The sequence below is a fragment of the Nothobranchius furzeri genome, chromosome 5 (genome assembly GCF_043380555.1).
Source record: "Nothobranchius furzeri strain GRZ-AD chromosome 5, NfurGRZ-RIMD1, whole genome shotgun sequence".
Taxonomy (NCBI): domain Eukaryota; kingdom Metazoa; phylum Chordata; class Actinopteri; order Cyprinodontiformes; family Nothobranchiidae; genus Nothobranchius; species Nothobranchius furzeri.
In genome coordinates, this window is record NC_091745.1 from 15970690 (window position 1) to 15992327 (window position 21638).

Genomic DNA, 21638 nt, shown 5'->3' on the forward strand with positions numbered 1-21638 from the left:
ATCTGTGCTGCTTCTGTTATTAGATCTGACAGCAGCCTTCGACACAGTTGACCACGCGATTCTACTGGATCGCTGGAACGATGGGTTGGGATCAAAGGGTCAGCTCTGGATTGGTTTAGATCGTATCTCCACAACAGGACATTCTGTGTTAAGCCAGGCGTACACTGTGCGACTTTTTCACTCGTAGCACTCCGCTTCAGCTCAAACTGTACGACTTCCTCGCAGGGCAGATCTCAAGAGTCATGCGCTCACACTGCACGACCCAGTTCTCGCATGCAACCTGACTGCTCACACTGTACGTCTGGTAGCAACACGTCGGCCCTAAAAATATGCTAAAAATAGCAGTTTTTACTCAACACGTCAGACTTTTTTGTCTTGTCTTGCCTGTTGTCCTTCGGGAGTGCTGCAGTAGGACACACAGGGATTTATGGTGGTTGGATGAGGAAAACGAAATAAAGAAAGTAAATCTGTGTTTTGTGATCAGTTTAATTTGACATGAACACGACAAACACGCTTTCTTGACAATCCTTGTGAGTAAAAAAAACGTGTAGAAACAAAAACGAACAGCGTTTGTTATTAGGGAAATAGTGAGCGGCGTTGATGCAGGATTGCGCATGCGCCGTGAGCGGTTCTGATACTTTTTGGGTCGCAGCTGCTCGCAGCGATACCCTCACGAGGGACGAGCGGAAATTTAAACACGCCAGAAGTCCGTGCGACCTCACGACTGCTGATCGGCAGCTGGTCAGTTGGTGTTAATCGCCTCTCGTAACCCCCTGTACACTACACGACGCTCGGCGCAAAACTCGCCCCAATGTCGTGGATTCTCGCACGACTGGAAAATCGGCTCAAAAAAGTGAAAAAGTCGCACAGTGTACGCCCGACTTTAAACTGGGTGATGTTTATTCTTCATGGGAGGGGCTCCGCTGGGGGGTCCCGCAGGGGTCGATCCTTGGTCCTCTTTTGTTTGCCATTTATCTGCTACCTCTGGGGTCAATCTTTCGTAAACATGGCCTATCATTCCATCTCTATGCTGACGATTGCCAGATTTACTCTCCATTGTGTCAGGAGAAAGGTCACTCTATCCAGTCCTTTGTGTCCTGTGTTAACGAGGTGAAATCTTGGCTAATGGCCAACGTTCTGCATCTGAATGAGGGAAAGACAGAGCTCATTGTTTTTCACCCCAACAGCAGGAATGTGGATCGTTATGTTGATCTTGGGCCTCTTTCTCCATACTCAAAACCAGTTGTGACCAGTTTGGGTGTGAAACTTGATGCAGGACTTAAATTTGATGCTCACATCAATTCTGTGATCCGGTCCAGTTTCTTTCACCTGAGACGCCTTGCAAAAATCAAGCATATGCTGCAAGAGCCCACCTGGAGCGGGTACTACATGCTTTTGTAATTTCTAGGCTTGATTACTGCAACTCTCTATATGCAGGGTTGTGTCAGTCATCACTGCGTCGCCTACAGGTTGTGCAGAAAAGCGCAGCCAGGTTCCTGACTGGGACCAGGAAACGGGACCACATCAGTCCGGTTCTGGCCTCCCTGCACTGGCTTCCGGTTCGCTATCGTTCACACTTCAGACTCCTTGTCTTTGTTTTTAATTTCTTCCAGGGTGGTGCTCCCCCCCATCTGGCCACTCTCCTGAACAGACATTCCCCATCACGCGCTCTGCGCTCCTCTGACCAAGACCTGCTCGCTGTCCCTCGTTCTAGGTGTCGTACTCGCGGGGACCGGGCTTTCTCAGTCCTAGCACCGTCACTATGGAACCAGTTGCCACTCTCAGTTAGGCTGTCCCCATCTCTGCCAGTCTTCAAGAGCCACCTAAAAACACACCTCCTCCGCTTGGCGTTTCCTGAACAGTACTGTACAGTATTCAGCGCCTTGGGCTTCCTGACAGGGTTGCGGAAGGCGCTTTATAAATAAAGCTTTCATTTGATTTTACATTACAAATTCACACATTAAATAATCAAACTATCAAAATTATTTAAATTAGCAGCAGTTAAACAATATTACCTGAGATAATCAACATTTTGACACAAGGAAGATTTTCTTCTCCAGTTTAAGAGACACGTTCCTTGACACTCAGTTGGTTCTAACGTGTAATTTTATTGTCACTGAAACAGCATCTGTTTAAAAGTGAATGAATAAATTTAAGCTTTGTTGTAGAACACATAAATGTGTATTTTGCACATGCATGAGCTGAAGTCCAATAAAATAACAACGCATGAATTATTTTACAAAACATCTTTATTTGCAAATGAGTTTATTATTTCATACATCCATTATAAGGACAAAATGTCCGACTACCACATGCAAAGCAAACACATAGCTTATTTCAGTTAATATTTGCAGTGCCATGTTGGTCATGAAGTGGAAATGAATATCATTTCTGCTCTGTAACCTCGCAAAGCCCTGAATATCACAACAACCCTCTTCTTTTTGTTTTGCCTGCAATCACGATTCCTTTCCATTCCATCTCTGAGTATTTGGCCGACAACAAATCAATATCGCATCTCCCACTGGAGGTGAAATACAATAAATCAGGGTTTTTCCAAGGCGTTAAGGATAGAAACAACTCGACCGATACTGAAAACACGTTTGTTCAAAGCTGCTGGAATCTGGAGTTCTAAAAGAAAACAACAAACAAATCCTTTCCCCAAATACAATCACCTTGTCTGATATGACACAAATAAAATAAGTGAAATCAAAGTGCAGCGGCGGCGACTTCGTGCCTCTTTAAGACTTCTCAAAGATGTTAAAAAGTGCAGCTCCAGGAAAACGTCCACCACTCTTTGCTGATAATCCTGCGCAAACGTGACTCCTAAGCACTCCTGCAGTCACTCATATAAACATTTTCCTTCCTCAAAAAGGAATGCGTCGACAAAGACTTAAAGTGCAAAAAGCAAAGGAATGATCGAGCCATTGTCACTGGTTTAATGCAGTGGCAGAATATTTAGATCGCTTCAGAAAACCGTTCTCTTAGAAACCCGGCGGAGGAAACCACACGAACAAAAACCCGCCACAGCGGTTATTATGACTAGTCTAGAACAGGATTACACCGTGAACGTCTACGGAGATGCTGAGGCTAACAAAGGAACACGCAGAGTTTAATAGTGCGGTTATAGTTTACGTTTTTTTTAAACCAGCATTACATTTCCATGAAGGGATTATCACAGTGTTACAATGGAATGATGAGACTTCATTAGGAATGCTGTCATCACATTTTCTCACCAGTACAGGCATCCATACCAATGGAATGTAAAATATCCGTAGAAATGTGCACATATACAGCTTTATACGTACAAATAAACAGCATCTGTATCAACATCAATGGCTAAAGTAGTTTTTGGCTGCTGTATAACACTCTTATTCACATGTTTACATCCATCCTCCACAGGCTGTACACACCTGCCCACGTGTTTCATGGCTTTTCACGAGTCAGTGATTAACAGAACGCAGCGCGCTTTCGATGAATTGACTCCACAGCATGGGCAACGCGCTGCTTACATACGCACAGGCTGCGGTGAGATGGCGCTGAGTGGGGAAATCTTCGGACAGAGCTGCATGATCAGTGAACGGAGCAGAAGACGACCTGTTCAGCACTCAATCTGCGACTGGAGCTGTCGGCGCAGGGTGAGCGTGCGCCTGTGGAGCTGCTGCATCTGCTGCATGCGATCTCTCTGGCGAGCTAGGTTCTGGGGCATGGGATACCGTTGATAGCCGTACAGGAAGCGGTAGGGAATGCGCACGTGGCAGGCCGTTGCACGACAGCGGGGCTGCGGCATGGGCGGCAGCAGCATCCAGCGCTTCCTCTCGGCGCAGTACCGATAGGCTTCCTTGCGGTACTGCTTGTCCACATCGTCGCTGTTCTTCCAGCCGCCGATGATGAACACGTCCTCGTCAAAGTAGCAGATGGCTGCGCCCTCGATGCTGGTGACCTCTGGGGGCAGGCTCTCCAGGATCTCATCTGAGATTCGAACACTGATTTTCTGCCTGGCAACCTCATCCCGCACCGTGTAACTCTTCGGGCAGCAGGAAGCCGTATGGTAGAAGTTAGTCGACGCCACCGCCATTTGGAAGATGCAGTAGTTGTCGATGAGTGGCAGCGAGTCGACATCCTGCCACTGGCGGCTCTCCGTGTCGAAGCGGGTGGTCACCGTCTTTAGTCCATCCTCATTATCCGTATCGACAGGCGTGCGTGCCGTGACGTAGACGTAACGATCCTCCACACTCACCGCCTTCACGTCCCGCAGGATCTTGGGAGCCGATTCCAGATTGTGCCACTTGTCCTGCTCCGGCTCGTACACACTCACATCTTTGAAACCCGGACTGAAGTTGCCATGACCACCGATACTGTACAAGATATCCTTAATGCAGGTTAGGCCGAACGAGTGCTTCCGCGTGGTCAGGTTGCTGACCTGCTCCCATGTGTTGCGATTTGGGTTGTAGCGCTCCACGGTCTTAGCAAAGCCCGGTTCCATGGAACCAGCTACATAGACGTGGGACTCTGTGGTGGCAATGGCGTGGCCGTCCAGGTGATTGTGGATGTGAGGTAGGTTGACCCAGCGATCCTCGTAAATGAAGTAACCCACGCACTCACTCAGGTAGTCCCCTCCCTCGGAAACACCACCCACCACCATGATGACGTCCATGTTCTGCCCAAAGCGTGGCTGATAGGACATGTGTGAAGACCAGAACTCCATATCCAACGACTTGAGATTCTCAAAGCGAATAGCGTGGCCCTCTACTGCGTCTGACACCAGGCGGAGACACACCTCGTTGGACGCCACCAGCCGTTCATTTTTAACCACCCTGGCCAGATAGGTGGGCATAATCTGGGGCAGCCTGAGGAGGCGAAACAGCTCCTCGAAGTAGCGGCTCCGCTCCTCCGGGTTCTTTTGCACCCACTTCTGTACGGCCTCGAACAGCACCTCCTCTGAATCCACTGTGATCTCTGCGTCCGACAGCCAGTCCCGGACCAGGTGGAAGGGCAGTGTGTAGAACTCTTCATCCTGGATGACCTTGTGGAAGTTACGCCGAATCATGTCTGCAGCGCGTAGAGCCAGCTGGTCCAGCGTGTACATGTGAGCGAGGCTGTGAACGGCCACGCAGTTGGTCAGGCTCAGCTTCTTCTTCAGGAACTCTCCACAGAAATCTTTCAGCTGCAGCAGCAGGAACCTGACACGAGCACAGAAAACACACCAGAAATCACAACTGCTGCTGCTGACTTCAATACAGCGGCTCGACTTGTTTTCTACACACCGTGCACCAAACCAAGAGCTACAAAAAGCCTCGTGCACGTTTTCTCTCCTTAGTATTAAATTACCTGTCTGCCAGCTCCAGTACTTCATGCACGTTGCAGGTGCTGACGCGGATTTCTCCTGTGTACATGTACTGGATGACACTCTCCACCGTCTCCGGGTCAGGCCCCAGCTCTGAGCTCCACTCCTTCATCTCCACCCGTCCGGACAGGGACTCGGAGAACTGTCCTCCCAGCAGCGGGGTGAAATAATCGGTGGCAGCAGCCAGAACAGACCTGTGGGCTGAAAACTCGCAGCTCTGGACGCTCCCGGTAGCCGCCCTGCTGCTGAAGGCCAGCGTTACGTCGCAAAACAGACCCTGCTTCCTCTGCTCGTTCTGCCGTCGAGACAGCTCCGAGCAGTGGGAGGAGGAGGTGAAGTCCTCGGCCTCTTCCGCGTCTCCGTCTCCAGCTAGCGCGCTAGGCGTGCTGCCGCCGCCGCTCCTGGTGTTGTCCTCCGGGTTGGGGGCCGCCGCTGCCATTCTGCTGCCCGCGCTGGAGGTGAGCGGAGGTGGGAGATGAAGTAAACTAGCAAGGGAAAGGAGGCGACATACGCAGCCACACATACATCCAGGAGGGGAACGACGGAGAGGCGTAGTGATTACGTCACATCCGTGATTTCAAATAAATTAGAAAGAGCTACAATCGGTGCTTGACTTGTTATGTCTAACTCCATGTAGCACCGCCAGTGTTCCTCTGATGGTTGGTTCGCAGTCACGATCCTTACTAGCCTAGTGAACTAGACCAAATTCTTGCTTTGCCAGACTAAATAATACATTTATTTAGTCTGGCTTGCCAGGCTAAATCCTTACTAAGCAACTTTACATCATGAACAGGGGCGCAGATAGGATTTTCTATCTGGGGGGGGACAGATCCCCCCCGTCCCCCTATCTGCGTGCTTGATTATGAACACAACTTAAAGACCCACTCTGATGAAAATCGTGTTTTTTCTGTTTTTAACATATTCTTGAGGCTTTACGCAACAGGAGACTTCTAAAGAAATTTAAGCTCAAAATTGCATTTCTGAGTTCAAATCACTGTGAATCGGCAGCAGATGAATACATACAGTGGGTGGAGCACAAACTCCACTGCGCTCAGCTCCAGCCTGGATTCCAGCCCTGGTCCCCTGCATGTAAGCTGTGTGCTTTACCAGACTGGTACCCCAGTCTTCCACGCCAAAAGCTCCGCCCACAACCCAGGGGTGAATTTTTAATGAGCCACTGCCACTATGTAGAAACTAAGTACTAGAAAACAGCACACGTTTTGTGATTTAGGCTAAAAACAGCATAATCATAGTTTAAAGACACTATTTAAAACAGCTAAAAATATTATTAGAGTGGGTCTTTAAGTGCTACAGAAACACATATCATGCCTTTAGAAACTGAAATTATGTATTACGTTTAACCTTTAGCCTTATTTTTTAATCATTAATGGGTTATCTTACTAAAACTTTTAATCTTTGACCATCTCTAGTGCTATTCTTATATATTAACCTTTAACCTTTTATTGTAACATATAATAAAAACCAACATATTGCACATCTCTGATTTTGCAATGAACCTTGTAAAGTTTGTAAATGATAAATGACAAATAACCCGCACTTGTATAGTGCCTCTCAGGGTAAGGACTCCAAAGTGCTTTACACTACAGTGCATCATTCATCCATTCACACACACATTCACACACTGATGGTGATGGGCTACGATGTAGCCACAGCTGCCCTGGGGCGCACTGACAGAGGCAAGGCTGTAGTACGTGAGCGCCGTCTAGTGGGTGAAAACAAAACCGCTACATTCTGTAACTGCAGCATACAAAATCTACAATGGTAGCAGAAGTAATTGATTTTATTTTAGTTACGTTAAAGTACTCATAAAGGGGTTTAAAAATAATTGAATAAAAGTGAAAGTATCCAAGCAGTTTCTGACTTAAAGAGATACTGTGCAACTTTTTCATATTTGTAAATAATTTTCTTGAGCCAGTATGCTAGACACTGATGAAATGCCACTCAGACCCCTACTGCCCTCTGTGGCAAGAATATGCCACTTGCAATGTCAGAGTGGCAGGCATCTGTTGGACTTGGAGCTGGCATGCTGACATGCCAGGCGCTACAGTCTGCTTCCAGCAAGTTTTCTGCATGCTTTAGATCATGAACACAGCTGATTTGTTTTATTTAGAGATCAATCACTTATGTAGACACTAATGAAGGCTGGGGAGACATTTCAGTTGTTAGAATAAGGTGTTAAAATGACCAACATGCAGCAGTTTAACCACAAATAATTAATAATGGATACTGGAGGGTGTTAAAGGCAAGCAAAACAGAAAAGTGCCTTTAAAAGTAAAATGTAAGAGCATTCAATTAACATTTCATATGACTTGTGTGTGTAGAAGTGTGCTGTTATACTAGGGCACAGGTCGGCAACCTGCGCATCAAAGAGCCATTATTACCTGTTTCCCACAGTAAAGAAGACACTGGGAGCCACAGCAGAGAGCTGCTTTAACCAATCACAAAAGGTGACAGCAGCCAATACCGGTCGCTCGTGTACGTCAGATTTATCTTTCAACAGAAGATAATCAATAAAACGATTTGTATAAAATGGATCCGGAAGTTGTAGCCCGTCTCTGCCTTTTGCTATTTTTCACCCTGTTGGTGTTTTTACTGAGCAGGTGCCACTTTTGTCTTACGTTTCTTTTTAAAACATGTTTAGACTGTTCAGAATACAAATCCAGGCTCTGTCACGTTTGATTGTTGTAATTAAACTTTGTAGGTGGGGAAGGTCAGAAAAGGATCCTCATTTACAGTGACGGAGATAACGACGCAGTGCGCCTGGCTCTGGTGTTGATCAAGTTTAATTTTATCTCTTTGCAACAATTTTCACAAGAAATCAAAACAAGGCAGGGCTTGTGTTGACCGGACAGTTCCCGTATTTGACCGTTTATTTTGACGGAGAAAGAATAGAAAGAATTACACCGACGCATGCAGACGAACTGACATTTTATTCTACGCACATTGCAGATGTAGCTAAATCACTCAAGAAAAGATTCCCATCTGAACATCTGAGCTGGACACTGCTCAGCGCAGCTCACTGTCAGCGCGTACATAAGGTCCACAGCGAGCTGAAGATGTGGAGAGGGGCTTGGAGCGCGTCGCCAGGGGCGGCGTTAGGCCCGGCTACTTGGGCTCAAGCCCCGGATGTTTTATGAAAAGCCCCGGATCTAAATCGTGGAAGTAACATGCAGTACCAGAGTCCAACAGAGAGGGAGCAGCTGGCAGTAGTTTGTATACAGCCTGCCTGAGCCTCCACCACTGAAGAAGAAGCCCTTCAGCAGCCGGCTTCTTCTACACTCTCTGCCTGAAACACATGAGTGAAGATGGACATAAGGACGTTTTTTTAGACCAAAAGTACAACGACAGAACCCCAGCTTTGATGAGACTGGTGTTGACTCAGGTTTGTGAGTCTTATTTGAAAATATTTGTTGTGCTGCTGGTTTGCCTAAAGTTAGCTTATCAGGTAAAGTTGTTGGAGAAAGAAAGGGAATATTTACTATCATCTCACACTAAACACTAACAGGGGTACAAGACATATATGATGTTGACTAGTGCGTGTCACGTGTGTGTGCGCGCGTGCATGTGTGTTAAGCCCCGGATCTTCTTCAGTCCTAAATCCGCCCCTGCGCGTCGCAGAACCAGAGCGCATGCGGGAAGGTTCCTCCCACTGAAGCGAGCGTTTTCCAAACCCAGTCTCTCAGAGAGACTTGTCACTTAGAAAATGTTCCCTGATTATGAAACTTTGGCTGAATAGCGCTTGTTCCTATCTCCAATGTGGCGACACATCCATGAGCCGTCTGAGAAAAAGCCCAGAATCTCACATTCTCTTCAGCTTAGAAAGCTCCTATGATTACGCACAAGCGTGATCCGTCAACCCGGTCTCACAGTAAGACCGGGTTGGACCTGTTCAGGTTTATGCAGACAATCTTTACATAAAATTGACATACAGATATAAAATTAATTCAGTAAAATATAAAGCATTTTATTTAAATATCCATTCATTATTTTACAAGCACAGAGAGCCGCATCAGATGGATGGAAGAGCCGCATGCTGCTCCAGAGCCGCGGGTTGCCGACCTCTGTGTAAGTACTATCATCTTTGGAACTACACATTCTGCCCACAAGGGTGCATCAACTCCACAAGTACCAACACTCGTCATGTTAGAGTCCCCCTGCACACACACACACACACACACACACACACACACACACACACACACACACACACACACACACACACACACACACACACACACACACACACACAGATTCTAATTGGATTCAATTCAGTTTATGACAAGAGTCGTCTCAAAGCACTTCACACAGTAAAAATTCCAGTACAGGTCAGTTCATTAAGCCAATCAGTAAAAAGTTTCCTAAATAAAGAACTCAGCAGGTTGCGTCGAGTCACTGCCTAGTGTCAGAGTCTTTACAGCAATCCTCATACTAAGCTTGTAGAGAGGAACCTTTTAACAGGAAGAAACCTCCAGAGGATCCTGGATCAGTATAAGCAGCCATCCACCACGACTCAATGGGGTCTTTTGCACCTAAGGCGGTCAGCAATGAGGGGAGGAGGCTCAGAGGTGAACCTGGTTTTCGTTGCTGGATGTCTCCTGGCTCTTAGGATGATGTTTGGCATGCTCATCTACAGATCCAAAAGGTCCTCAGAGTAGAGCTGGAAAATGCTTAAAGGATGTAAATTCAACTTGTCTTCTTTTAAATAACTTTGATGGAGACTGAGGATGGAGATGAACTACAGCGAGTAATCAAGACTAGCAGCTCTCAAAGTATTTTCAGATTTGAAGCTAACGCGTTTTACGGGGTAAGATTAACGTTCATATACTTCATGTGGACCAACAATAGGCCAGGAAGGGGCCCCGTATGTGGTCAAACCAGGCCCCCACAATCACCCCTCACCACTAGGCAAAGGTGTGAACTTGGGTCACATGACTTGGACTCGAGTCAGACTCGAGTCATTTTTTGAATGACTTTGACTTGACTTGATAAAATCTATAAAGACTTACGACTTGACTCGGACTTGAACGTCAATGACTTGCGACTTGAATCGACTTGCATCTGTTGACTTGGTGCTAGCTTGAGCATATTTGGTATTTTAGCACAAAAGTGGCACGGCATGGACAAAAATCATAAATCGTTCTTCGTTCTGGGTTAGATATTGTTCTGCAGCAGCACTTTGTTTATAATCAGCTTCAGTTTCGGCTTGTTTGAGCAAATAAATGAAGCTTAAAGAAGCTTTTATTCTGAAATTTATTTATTATCATCATCATTAAACTGAAGTTGGACAGATGACTTGATTATGACTTGAAACTTCAAAGTTGAGGACTTGGACTTGACTTGGACTTCCACATCATTGACTTTGGACTCGACTTGGACTTGACTCGAGACTTGACTGGAAAGACTTGTGACTTACTTGTGACTTGCAAAGCAGTGACTTGGTCACACCTCTGTCACTAGGCCTATTTTGTTTAAGGACATAACACTTTGGAACCAAAAAGTAACTAAAGGAGGATATGAAGATTCCACATGAGCAAAATACAAATTCTGGCCAGGAATGATGTAAAGGCCAGTGTTTTAAAGTGAGTGGGAGGGGCTATGTGAACTAATCATGTTTTTAAAATGAAACAGATGGGTTTAACACATTTATCAGAAAATCAGAAATCTTCAAAGAGAAAAAGAAAACTTGGAGTTGCATTACGTGTGCATGCAATTTTTTTAATGGCCTGTATTTGCATAGCGCCTTCTTAGGGTTCTACAACCCCCCAAGGCGCTTCACAATCAGTCATTCACACACTGGTGGGCATGAGCAATGATGTAGCCGAATACTGGTGTCATCGGTCCCTCTGACCACTACCAGCAGGCAAGGTGGGTTGAGTGTCTTGCCCAAGAACACAACAGCAGCATTCTCTGGTCGGACCCGGGATCGAACCTGCAACCTTCTGACTACTGGACAAACTGATCTACCTCCTGAGCTGCCCAGATGTAATAACAACGCCAGTTCGCTAACAACGTGTGTGTCTTTGTTCACAGAAGCAGGTGTCTTTGGGGCTGCCAGCGGAGGCTTACAGCTGTGCTTTGTCATAAAGTAGTCCCAAGTCTAAAATAGTGCCTGTGGTTCTTTTATGTTACTAATTATTTTTACATGCAGTTAGTCTGATTATTTGGTCACCAAGCAGAATTGGGATCACTACTGAGAGATTCAGTGTTTTTCAATGTCAAGGAACCTTGCCTTGATTTCTTGGCCCCGCCCCGGTTGCCTAGGTGATACGTCATCAGCAGCTGCCGTGTTCCAAACGGTTCCAATGTTCATGTTATACTGAGGTATGTGTTGTCCGTTTGTTAGCCGTTTAGCTAACTGAGCAAGGATAAACGGGGTCATGGTCTGAGGTGAGCTCATCCTAGCATTCATTCCAGGTGAGCGGTGTCTGAATGGGACCAGCTGCAGATCCATTATCAGCCACTGCTGGCTTAAAAGGAGGAGGAAGACAACTAATCAACGCCAGTCGAATACTCCACACGGGTATATCGTTGGAAACTCTCCTGCCACTCAGTCTCTAGGAAACTCTAGTCTAGTTGTATTTTTGATTTTTCTACTTGACGTTGCTCCTTGTTTTTACCAGATCCTGCTCAACTACACCCCTTCAGCCAAGCTCCTGGAGCTCTCTTCAGGCTGCATCTTCCTTCCCTCAGTCCTGTTCACCACCGCTCATCCACCCCCCTCTGGAACCCTTATCTCGACCCCACTAGACACTTGGATCCTGCCACCTCAGACCTAACAGACCTCTGCACGAACCATCTCCCCAGCAGCACTGTAAGACCTCCACTCTTCCTCCACCTTCAAACCACCAGGCCTTCCTTCTAATCCAGACTCTACTTGTAGGTCCTGTCATGTTGTGGTGTAGATGTCTAACCCACGACATACAGAATCAGCATGAGACGGGGAAAGTGCTTTAAATAAGAATTTATTAAAAGGAAACCAAGGGAGCAGCTTGAACGTAGCTGAGTTCTGTCACAAAGGGAGCCCGTGCGGGAAATCTGTGGACAGATGGGAGTCAGATCCAACTCAAAGGGGAAAACAAGGAATCGGAATTGTGTGGGGGACTTACAGTCTGGAGAGGGGGAAAAGTAGCTCGAGGGAGGAGTGGTCCGGTCTGGGCTGAGAGGGGATTCCTGAAACTGAGATCCAGAAGGGGAGACGTGGAGGGAGCTGAGTTGGTGGAGATCCAGGGAGCTTAGGTGGGCAGCTGGAGGTGGTTCTGGCCAGGGAGCAGCTGAGAGACAAGCAGGTTGAGTTCCAGAGAAATAGCCAGTTGGGGATGAAAGTGGAGGTTGATCTGGTGAACGAGAGCAGGAAGAGTAAAATGCAAAATCCAAAAATCCAAAATACATCTAAAATCTCAAAATCCAAAAACAAATCTAATTCTCAGGAGGTTACGGAGCTCGAATAAGTTTCACAAGTGGCTGTTAGAAGGTACCCAGGTAGAGTAATCATCCAGCGAAGTGTAGGAGTCTCCCAGCTGCTTAAATACCCCTGGCCAGCTGATGAGCAGATCTGCTGCAGCTTGGTCACCTCCAGACACGCCCACCTGCAGAGGGAAAACTCAAAAGACAGGGAGTGACAGCAGGGAAATACCTCAGACCATGACAGTACCCCCCCCCCCCCCCCCCTCAAGGGACGCCACCCGGCGGCCGAGCAGAGGAGGAGGAGGAGGAGGAGGAGCGGGCCAACTCGAAATCCCGGATGAGAGAGGGGTCATCGATCCATGACCGCGGGACCCACTGTCGATGTTCCGGGCCATAACCCTCCCACTCGACCAGGTACTGGAAACCTCGGCCACGAGGTCGCACATCCAGAAGGCGCTGGACACGGTAACCGAGGCCCCCGTCAGCGAGACGCACAGGAGGCGGAGGGTCGACAGGAGGGCACAGGGAACTGGAGATGACAGGCTTAAGAAGGGAGACATGAAAAACGGGGTGTATCTTCATGTGGGACGGCAGATCCAAGCGGACGGAGGACGGGTTGACGACAGCAGAAATTGTGTAGGGACCAATGAATGTGGGGGAAAGTTTTTTGCAGTGGTCCTTCAATCTGATGTCCCTGGTGGAGAGCCAGACGCGCTGTCCAGGTGCATAGTCTGGGGCAGGACGCTGGTGCCGGTCGGCCAGACGCCGGTTGCGTTCTGCAGTCCTCTGTAGGGCCTGTTGCGTGGCCGCCCAAACCCGCCGGGTCCCCTTCAGGAACTGAGGAACGGAGGAAACTGTGGAGGGAAATTCAGAAGGGAACAAACTGGGTTGAATACCTGTCGAGGCCTCGAAGGGGGATAGTCCGGTGGCGGAGGAGACATGGGCGTTATGGGCGTATTCGATCCATGGAAGGAGGGTACTCCAACTGGAAGGGCTAGAGGAACACAGACAACGGAGCATGGCTTCTACCTCCTGATTTAGTCTCTCGCATTGGCCATTTGACTGCGGATGAAACCCAGATGTTAACGCCACCTTAGCTCCTAAGCAGGTGGCAAAGTCCCTCTACACCCTTGAGACAAACTGCGGGCCGCGGTCTGAGAGTATCTCCGCAGGGATGCCATGGAGCCTAAAAACATGCTTAACAAGCAGAGTGGCGGTGTCAGCGGCAGAGGGTAGAGCCTTTAGCGGCACTAGGTGACAAGCCTTGGAAAAACGATCGATAATGGTCAAAATAACAGTAAAGCCTCGAGAAGGGGGAAGACCGGTGACAAAGTCTAGTGCAATGTGGGACCAGGGCCTGGAGGGAATGGGTAGCGGATTTAATAGTCCAAATGGGGGTTGGTTACTTCCCTTATTGTGGGCACAGGTTTGGCAGGCGGAAACGTACTCCTTGACATCCTTAAACATAGTTGGCCACCAGAAAGACCTCCGGATTAAGGCTACGGTATGTAACGGAATCAAAGTGATGTAACTATCTAAAGTTGTATTTTAATACAGTGTTAGTAGTTCACTTTTTATAAACAGAAGAATAGGCTGTTTTTATCATCAGGGAGTTTAATTAAACACTCTGTACTGACTTTGAGACAAGAAAAGAGAGAGAGATGGGATCGTTTGAGAATCTTTAATTTCTGAATGATAAATTCTAAACAATCTACCAGGACTAACTCTGTGATGAATGAAAATGGATTCGGATGTTGTGTTGGTGCGTGTGTGTGTGTGTGTGTCTGGTTCAGATTCTCTAGGCTGACGTCAAAGAATCTGGTCGTCTTTGTTATGACTAGATATCACGAGGCTTATAAAGTGATGACATGAGCCGCTATTTTGCTGTGTACGTACCCAGTGGGGGTCTCCCAGGTAGATCAGGAAATGCCAGGTCTGGAGACCTCGGATGTACGCTGGAGCTGTCGGTGCAGCGATCACAACGTTTCAAAGCCCGTCTGGAGGGTCGACCCCGGTACCGTTCGGCGGCGTTGACAGGTGCTCTTATTTTGAAAGGACGTCGTCTGGTTGTTAAACGACGAAAATCTCCCGCTTCACAGTTCTTAGTTTAAAGAAGAAAACACATCTGGCCAGGCTGCGCTTTTCTTTAGGATGATGGTGAATAGAACTGAAGTCAAAATGGAACTGACTTAAAATGGCGTTGCCTTGTTTTATATCTCTGAATTGTTGATAAGTTGGAGTAAAGTGGATTGGACACTTGAAGTCAACACCAGATTCTCCTGCGGCAGCCGAAAGCTCTGACTGGTTGGAACAATGAGTCATGCGTTTCTATGGAGATGAGGATCAGTATGTCTGTGCCGTAGTCCTGTTTTCATTAAACATAATTCATGACATATTTATTTCACAGATCATTCACTTGATTATTGTTGATCAACATCTGTTGTGCTTAATAATTTTAATCACAAATAAAGTACTTTGATTAAGTAAAGTTTCTTCTTCTCCTTCGGACTCTTCTCCTGGAATGTAAACAGTCTGAGGAACACCCGACCTTGGTTTTTCTACACGGTGTTATTGTGCACAGGGGGCAGCTGTATGGAGTTGAAAACCATGAACTTCATAACCTTACAGGTACGACTGACACCAGGGTGGGCAGAGAATTTGGCGGTGTGGCCCCAGGTAATCACCCTATGCCTGACGGAAGGAGGAACAAACAGGGTGCGGTTGGGTACCTGATTGGGACAGGGGTAGTTCTTTTGAGCCTCGAGCACCTGATCCCGTATCTCCCAGGTAACGGCTCCCAGGACACAATCGGGGGGTATGATGGTAGTAGGCTCGGGATCTGAATTCACCGAGAACTGTCGTGAGAGGGCGTCGGGCTTGATGTTCTTGTTGCCAGGTCTATAAGAAATGATAAAGTGAAAACGAGAGAAGAACAAGGCCCACCTGGACTGACGTGGGTTGAGTCTCTTAGCTTCCTTGAGGTAGGAGAGATTTTTGTGATCCGTCCATATCACAATGGGGTGCTCAGCTCCCTCCAGCCAGTGCCTCCATTCCTCCAAGGCGAGTTTTATGGCCAGGAGCTCACGATCTCCCACATCGTAGTTCCTCTCTGCGGGTGAGAGGCGCCGCGAGAAGAAGGCGCAGGGATGGAGGCGGTGATCTGTGGGGGAGGTTTGAGATAGAACAGCCCCGACTCCCGTATCCGAGGCGTCAACCTCGAGTGTGAATTGCTTTGCAGGGTCTGGACGGGTGAGAATAGGTGCCTGAATGAATCTCTCCTTTAACTCACAAAAACTTCTGGAGGCTTCAGCATTCCAAATGAAAGGCCTCTTTACCGAGGTTAGTTGTGTCAAAGGGGCGGCTATCTGGCTGTACCCCTTAATAAACCGACGATAAAAATTAGCGAAACCCAAAAATCTCTGCAGCTGTTTGCGTGTGGAAGGAGTGGGCCAGTCCTTTACTGCCTGTACCTTTTCGGGGTCGGGTCCCAGCCTTCCTCTTTCCAGTACGAAACCTAGGAACTTAACAGATGGGACATGGAATTCGCATTTCTCCGCCTTAACGTAGAGCCGATTTTCGAGCAGGCGTTGGAGAATGGCTCGGACATGACCAGTGTGTTCCTCGGGGGTCCTCGAAAAAATCAAAATGTCGTCAAGATATACAGTGACGAATTTGTTCAGGTAGTCGCTCAAAACAGTGTTAACCAGGTTCTGAAAAACGGCTGGTGCGTTCGTGAGGCCAAAAGGCATGACTAAATACTCAAAATGCCCTATTGGTGTTTTGAAAGCCGTCTTCCACTCATCTCCCTCTCTGATGCGAACCAGATGGTAAGCATTTCTGAGATCTAATTTGGTGAATATGGTAGCGTCCTGTATGGGTTCAAATGTGGATGACAGTAAGGGTAGTGGATACTTGTTTCTTATGGTGATTTGGTTTAAGCCACGGTAGTCTATGCAAGGTCTCAGGGTGCCGTCCTTCTTGGAGACGAAGAAGAAGCCGGCACCCAGAGGAGAGGTGGAAGGCCGAATTATGCCGGATGCCAGGGACTCGGAGATGTACCGTTCCATACTTTCCCGTTCAGGTTTGGAGATGCTGTAGAGACGGCTAGAGGGAAGAGGTGCTGCGGGGAGAAGATCTATGGCACAATCATAAGGGCGGTGAGGCGGTAGGGAGGATGCTTTGTGTTTAGAAAATACCTGCTGGAGGTCATGATATTCATGAGGAACCCCGGTGAGGTCGGGGGGTGTGATTTTCAGGGCTCGAGGCTCGGAACTAGGTCGGGCAGGTCCCAGACAGGTTGAATGACACTTGTTGCTCCACATCTCCACCTGGTTTGTGACCCAGTTAATGCGGGGGTTATGGTTCCTTAGCCAGGGATGACCCAGAACCACCGGAGACTGGGGGGATGGAAACACAAAAAAGGTGAGTTCCTCACTGTGGTTACCTGATGTCATAAGGCGAATGGGTGCCGTCTTGTGGGTGATCGAAGTGAGGGAGCCCCCATCCAAGGAGGACACCCGGCAGGGTGTTTGTAGAGGAAGGGTGGTGACCCGGAGTTGCTCCACTAGCTGTTGGTCAAGGAGATTTAGTTCGCAACCTGAGTCAATTAATGCCAGAGAGGGAAGAGTTATTTGATTATGTGACAAAGAACAGTCCAACACACACCGAGAGTTTAAGTCTGACCGAGAACCACCCACCAGTACTCTCGGGGCTACTGATGGGTCCTGTAGTTTTAACTGCTTGGGGCAGTTGGCCACAAAATGCCCAGGCATGCCGCAATACAAACACGCCCCTGAACTCATGCGCTTGTTTCTCTCCTCTTGGGTTAATCTAGCTCGGCCAATCTGCATGGGCTCACTGGGGGGCGGAGCTGGAGCTGCTGGATTCACATTTTGCGGGCAGTTAAGACGAGAAGGTAATGGGAAGTTGTTACCTCTTTGGCGTGCCTTATGTCTCTTTTCCATCCGACTGCACAGTGCGATGAGACTCTCGAGATCAGGTGGTTCTTGGCAGAAAACGAGTTGATCCTGAAGCTGCTCGTTAAGAGCCTGGGTGAACGCCCCTTTAAGTGAGGCTTCATCGAGGGTGGAGGTGGCGGCCAGGGTTCGAAACTCTATGGAAAATTCAGCGATTGAGAGCTTCCCCTGACGTAAACTCCAAATCTGTCTGGCCACATCGGCCGCTGACTCAGGCTTGTCAAAAGTCATTTTAAAATCTGCCAGAAACTCGTCTAACGAGTTCTTGAGGAAGCTCGGGTTTCGGCTCTTTGCCTCCGCCCACCGGAGTGCCTTGCCGCGTAGAAGACCGGTGATGTAGGAGATTTTAATTTCATCGGTGTAAAAGGACTCCGGTGATCTTTGGAAAGCCAGCTGGCACTGGAGGAGAAAACCTCGACAAACCTCCCGATTGCCATCAAAAATCTCCGGTGGAGGAGAGGTGGCGACCCGGAAACAGGGTAGATCGGATGGTGCAGGAAGAACGGGTCCGGGCCGACTTGGAGCGGGGAATGAGGCTTGCTCCGGAGAGGTGAGTGGGTGGCTTAACTCCTTTATCATAGTTCCTAATTCAAACAAAGTCTGGTTAGTGTGGGAGAGTTGATCGGACAAAGAATGGAGCGTATCCATGCTTTCGTTCTTTTTTAAACACAGAAACAGTTTTGTTTACCTGTTTGTATCTACGGTTTCGCCGAACAGCTGCCGGCTTCTTCAGGCTGACGCTGATGGTGGCGCGTCACTTCCTTCTCCGTTTATCTGCGGGCAGCAGAGGACGTTGTCGCCCTCTACTGCCCGCTCTCCCCTCTCCGACGATGCAGTCCCATGCGTGGTCCAGCGTGTAAACTCCGTCGTCCCTGTTCATGGTCCCACATCCACGTCTCCTTATCTCTATTGCTTCCTTGATCCATCTTTTGTATTTTTGTTGTTCGGTGGTTATGATCCGTGTGCTGTCCCAGTCCATTATATGGTTTTCTCTTAAGCAATGATCTGTTACGGCTGACTTTTTTATTGTGCTTTCTGCTTCTTCTTTTGCTGCTCTTGTGTGTTTACGATTTGCCTCTTTCTCGCACTCCTTTCTGTGTTCTATTGTCCGTGTATTGAGTTGGCGTCCGGTTTCTCCTATGTATGTTTTATTGCATATTTTGCATGGGATTTCGTAGATGACTCCACATTTTTGTCCAGCTGATATTTTGTCTTTTGGGTGTACTAATCTGTTTCTAACTGTTGTGTATGGCTTTGTTGGTGTGTTTATGTTGTGTTTTTTCATTGTTGCTCTTATTTTTTCCGTTATGCCTCTGATGTATGGTAGGGTTATCACTGGTTTTGGTTCTTGTCTTTCTGGGTTTCTGGTTCTTTTTTTGGGTTGTTCTTTGCTTTCTGTTTTTGTTTGTTGTTTTCCTTTGTTTATTGCCTATGTCGGGTATCTGCAGGTCTTTAAAGCGTGTTGTATGTGTTTGTCCTCTTGTTTACGGTCTCTCTCTTCTGTTATTATGTTTGCTCGGTGATATAATGTTCTGATTACTGACATTTTGTGTATGGTGGGGTGTTCTGATGTCCATAATAGATATTGGTCTGTGTGTGTTGGTTTCCTGTATGTGTTTATGTTTAGGGTCCCGTCGGTCTGCCTGGTGATTTTCATGTCCATAAATGCTATGCTGCCTTCTGTTTCTAACTCATAAGTGAATTTTATGTTGCCCGTGTCGTCAATATTGTTTAAGTGTTGTGTTAGTGTTTCTGTTTGACCTTTTGGTATGATTTCCAGTATGTCGTCTACGTAGCGTTTCCATAGTTTTATTTTGCAGTTTGGGGGGGGGCTGGCTATGGCTTTTTGTTCCAGGTCTTCCATGAAAAACTCGCACAGGGTGGCTGATAACGGGTTACCCATGGCGAAGCCTTCCAGTTGTTTGTATATTGTGTTGTCGTATGTGAAGTAAGTGGAGTTAGCTACCAGTCCTATCAGTTGTGCTATGTCATCTGCTGTGAGGTTTGTCCTTTTATGTAAAGTTTTGTCTTGTCTGATTCTGTTAACTACTATGTCTATGGTTTTTTGGGTTGGTGTTTTTGTGAACAGAGATGTGACGTCATGTGAGATGAGTATGTCGTTGTCTTCTGTTGTAATTTCCTTTAGTTCTTTTGCCAATTCTATACTATTTTTGCAGTGTTGGTCTGTATTTCCTAATAACGGGCTGATGATTCTGCTGATATCTTTTGCCATGTTGTATGTTGGTGTACCTATGCACAATAAAAAAGTCAGCCGTAACAGATCATTGCTTAAGAGAAAACCATATAATGGACTGGGACAGCACACGGATCATAACCACCGAACAACAAAAATACAAAAGATGGATCAAGGAAGCAATAGAGATAAGGAGACGTGGATGTGGGACCATGAACAGGGACGACGGAGTTTACACGCTGGACCACGCATGGGACTGCATCGTCGGAGAGGGGAGAGCGGGCAGTAGAGGGCGACAACGTCCTCTGCTGCCCGCAGATAAACGGAGAAGGAAGTGACGCGCCACCATCAGCGTCAGCCTGAAGAAGCCGGCAGCTGTTCGGCGAAACCGTAGCTACAAACAGGTAAACAAAACTGTTTCTGTGTTTAAAAAAGAACGAAAGCATGGATTTACAAAGACACAGCAAGAACACACCTAAGATGTTCAAAAAAAAGAATGGAGCGAATTACTGTGCTGTGCCAGGGTGGCGGAAACGACGGAGGGAACTGATTCTGTATTGAGGTTAGAGGAATGGCTGGAAGATTCTGTCATGTTGTGGTGTAGATGTCTAATCCACGACATACAGAATCAGCATGAGACGGGGAAAGTGCTTTAAATAAGAATTTATTAAAAGGAAACCAAGGGAGCAGCTTGAACGTAGCTGAGTTCTGTCACAAAGGGAGCCCGTGCGGGAAATCTGTGGACAGATGGGAGTCAGATCCAACTCAAAGGGGAAAACAAGGAATCGGAATTGTGTGGGGGACTTACAGTCTGGAGAGGGGGAAAAGTAGCTCGAGGGAGGAGTGGTCCGGTCTGGGCTGAGAGGGGATTCCTGAAACTGAGATCCAGAAGGGGAGACGTGGAGGGAGCTGAGTTGGTGGAGATCCAGGGAGCTTAGGTGGGCAGCTGGAGGTGGTTCTGGCCAGGGAGCAGCTGAGAGACAAGCAGGTTGAGTTCCAGAGAAATAGCCAGTCGGGGATGAAAGTGGAGGTTGATCTGGTGAACGAGAGCAGGAAGAGTAAAATGCAAAATCCAAAAATCCAAAATACATCTAAAATCTCAAAATCCAAAAACAAATCTAATTCTCAGGAGGTTACGGAGCTCGAATAAGTTTCACAAGTGGCTGTTAGAAGGTACCCAGGTAGAGTAATCATCCAGCGAAGTGTAGGAGTCTCCCAGCTGCTTAAATGCCCCTGGCCAGCTGATGAGCAGATCTGCTGCAGCTTGGTCACCTCCAGACACGCCCACCTGCAGAGGGAAAACTCAAAAGACAGGGAGTGACAGCAGGGAAATACCTCAGACCATGACAGGTCCAGTTCTGCCCCTCTTCCTTGCATCTCCCAGTTTGGGACGTCTTTAGTTGTGCACCGTTTAAATAAAACCTTTGTTTAATTTTACATTTGTCTCTTGTGTTGATTCTGCATGTCTTGGGTCAAGCACTTAAACCCCAACATGACACACGGGAGGTGTCTTGTAGCCTAGCCTTGGTCAAAAATTACCCACAAATACACCGCAGTATTTTCCAAAAGACGGCGGATCAGAAGCCGGCAGCTACTTCGGGGGACAATTTTAAAGTTTAAAAGTAAGTCAACTAACTTAAAATGGGTTTTTTAGATCCAAAGAAGTTTTCTATTGTTGGTTAGTTGCAGCTTCGGTGGC

General features: G+C 47.4%; 1 protein-coding gene across 1 annotated transcript; it reads right to left on the bottom strand.

Moving 5' to 3' along the window:
- Nucleotides 1-3435: 3435 nt before the first annotated feature.
- On the bottom strand, nt 3436-5890 carry LOC107395134 (kelch-like protein 11). Its single transcript, XM_015974429.3, has 2 exons — nt 5329-5890; nt 3436-5180 (listed from the first exon to the last, which is right to left on the bottom strand). Exons 1-2 carry the CDS (start codon nt 5865-5867, stop codon nt 3599-3601), a joined length of 2121 nt encoding a protein of 706 aa, XP_015829915.2. The 5' UTR covers nt 5868-5890; the 3' UTR covers nt 3436-3598.
- Between the last annotated feature and the right edge of the window lie 15748 nt (nt 5891-21638).

Excerpts from the sequence above, each read along its gene's own strand:
- LOC107395134 (XM_015974429.3), bottom strand. The coding sequence starts at position 5,867 with ATGTGTGGCTGCGTATGTCGCCTCCTTTCCCTTGCTAGTTTACTTCAT. Across the intron at positions 5,181-5,328 it reads GTACTGGAGCTGGCAGACAG|GTTCCTGCTGCTGCAGCTGA; the intron begins GTAATTTAATAC and ends TGCTCGTGTCAG.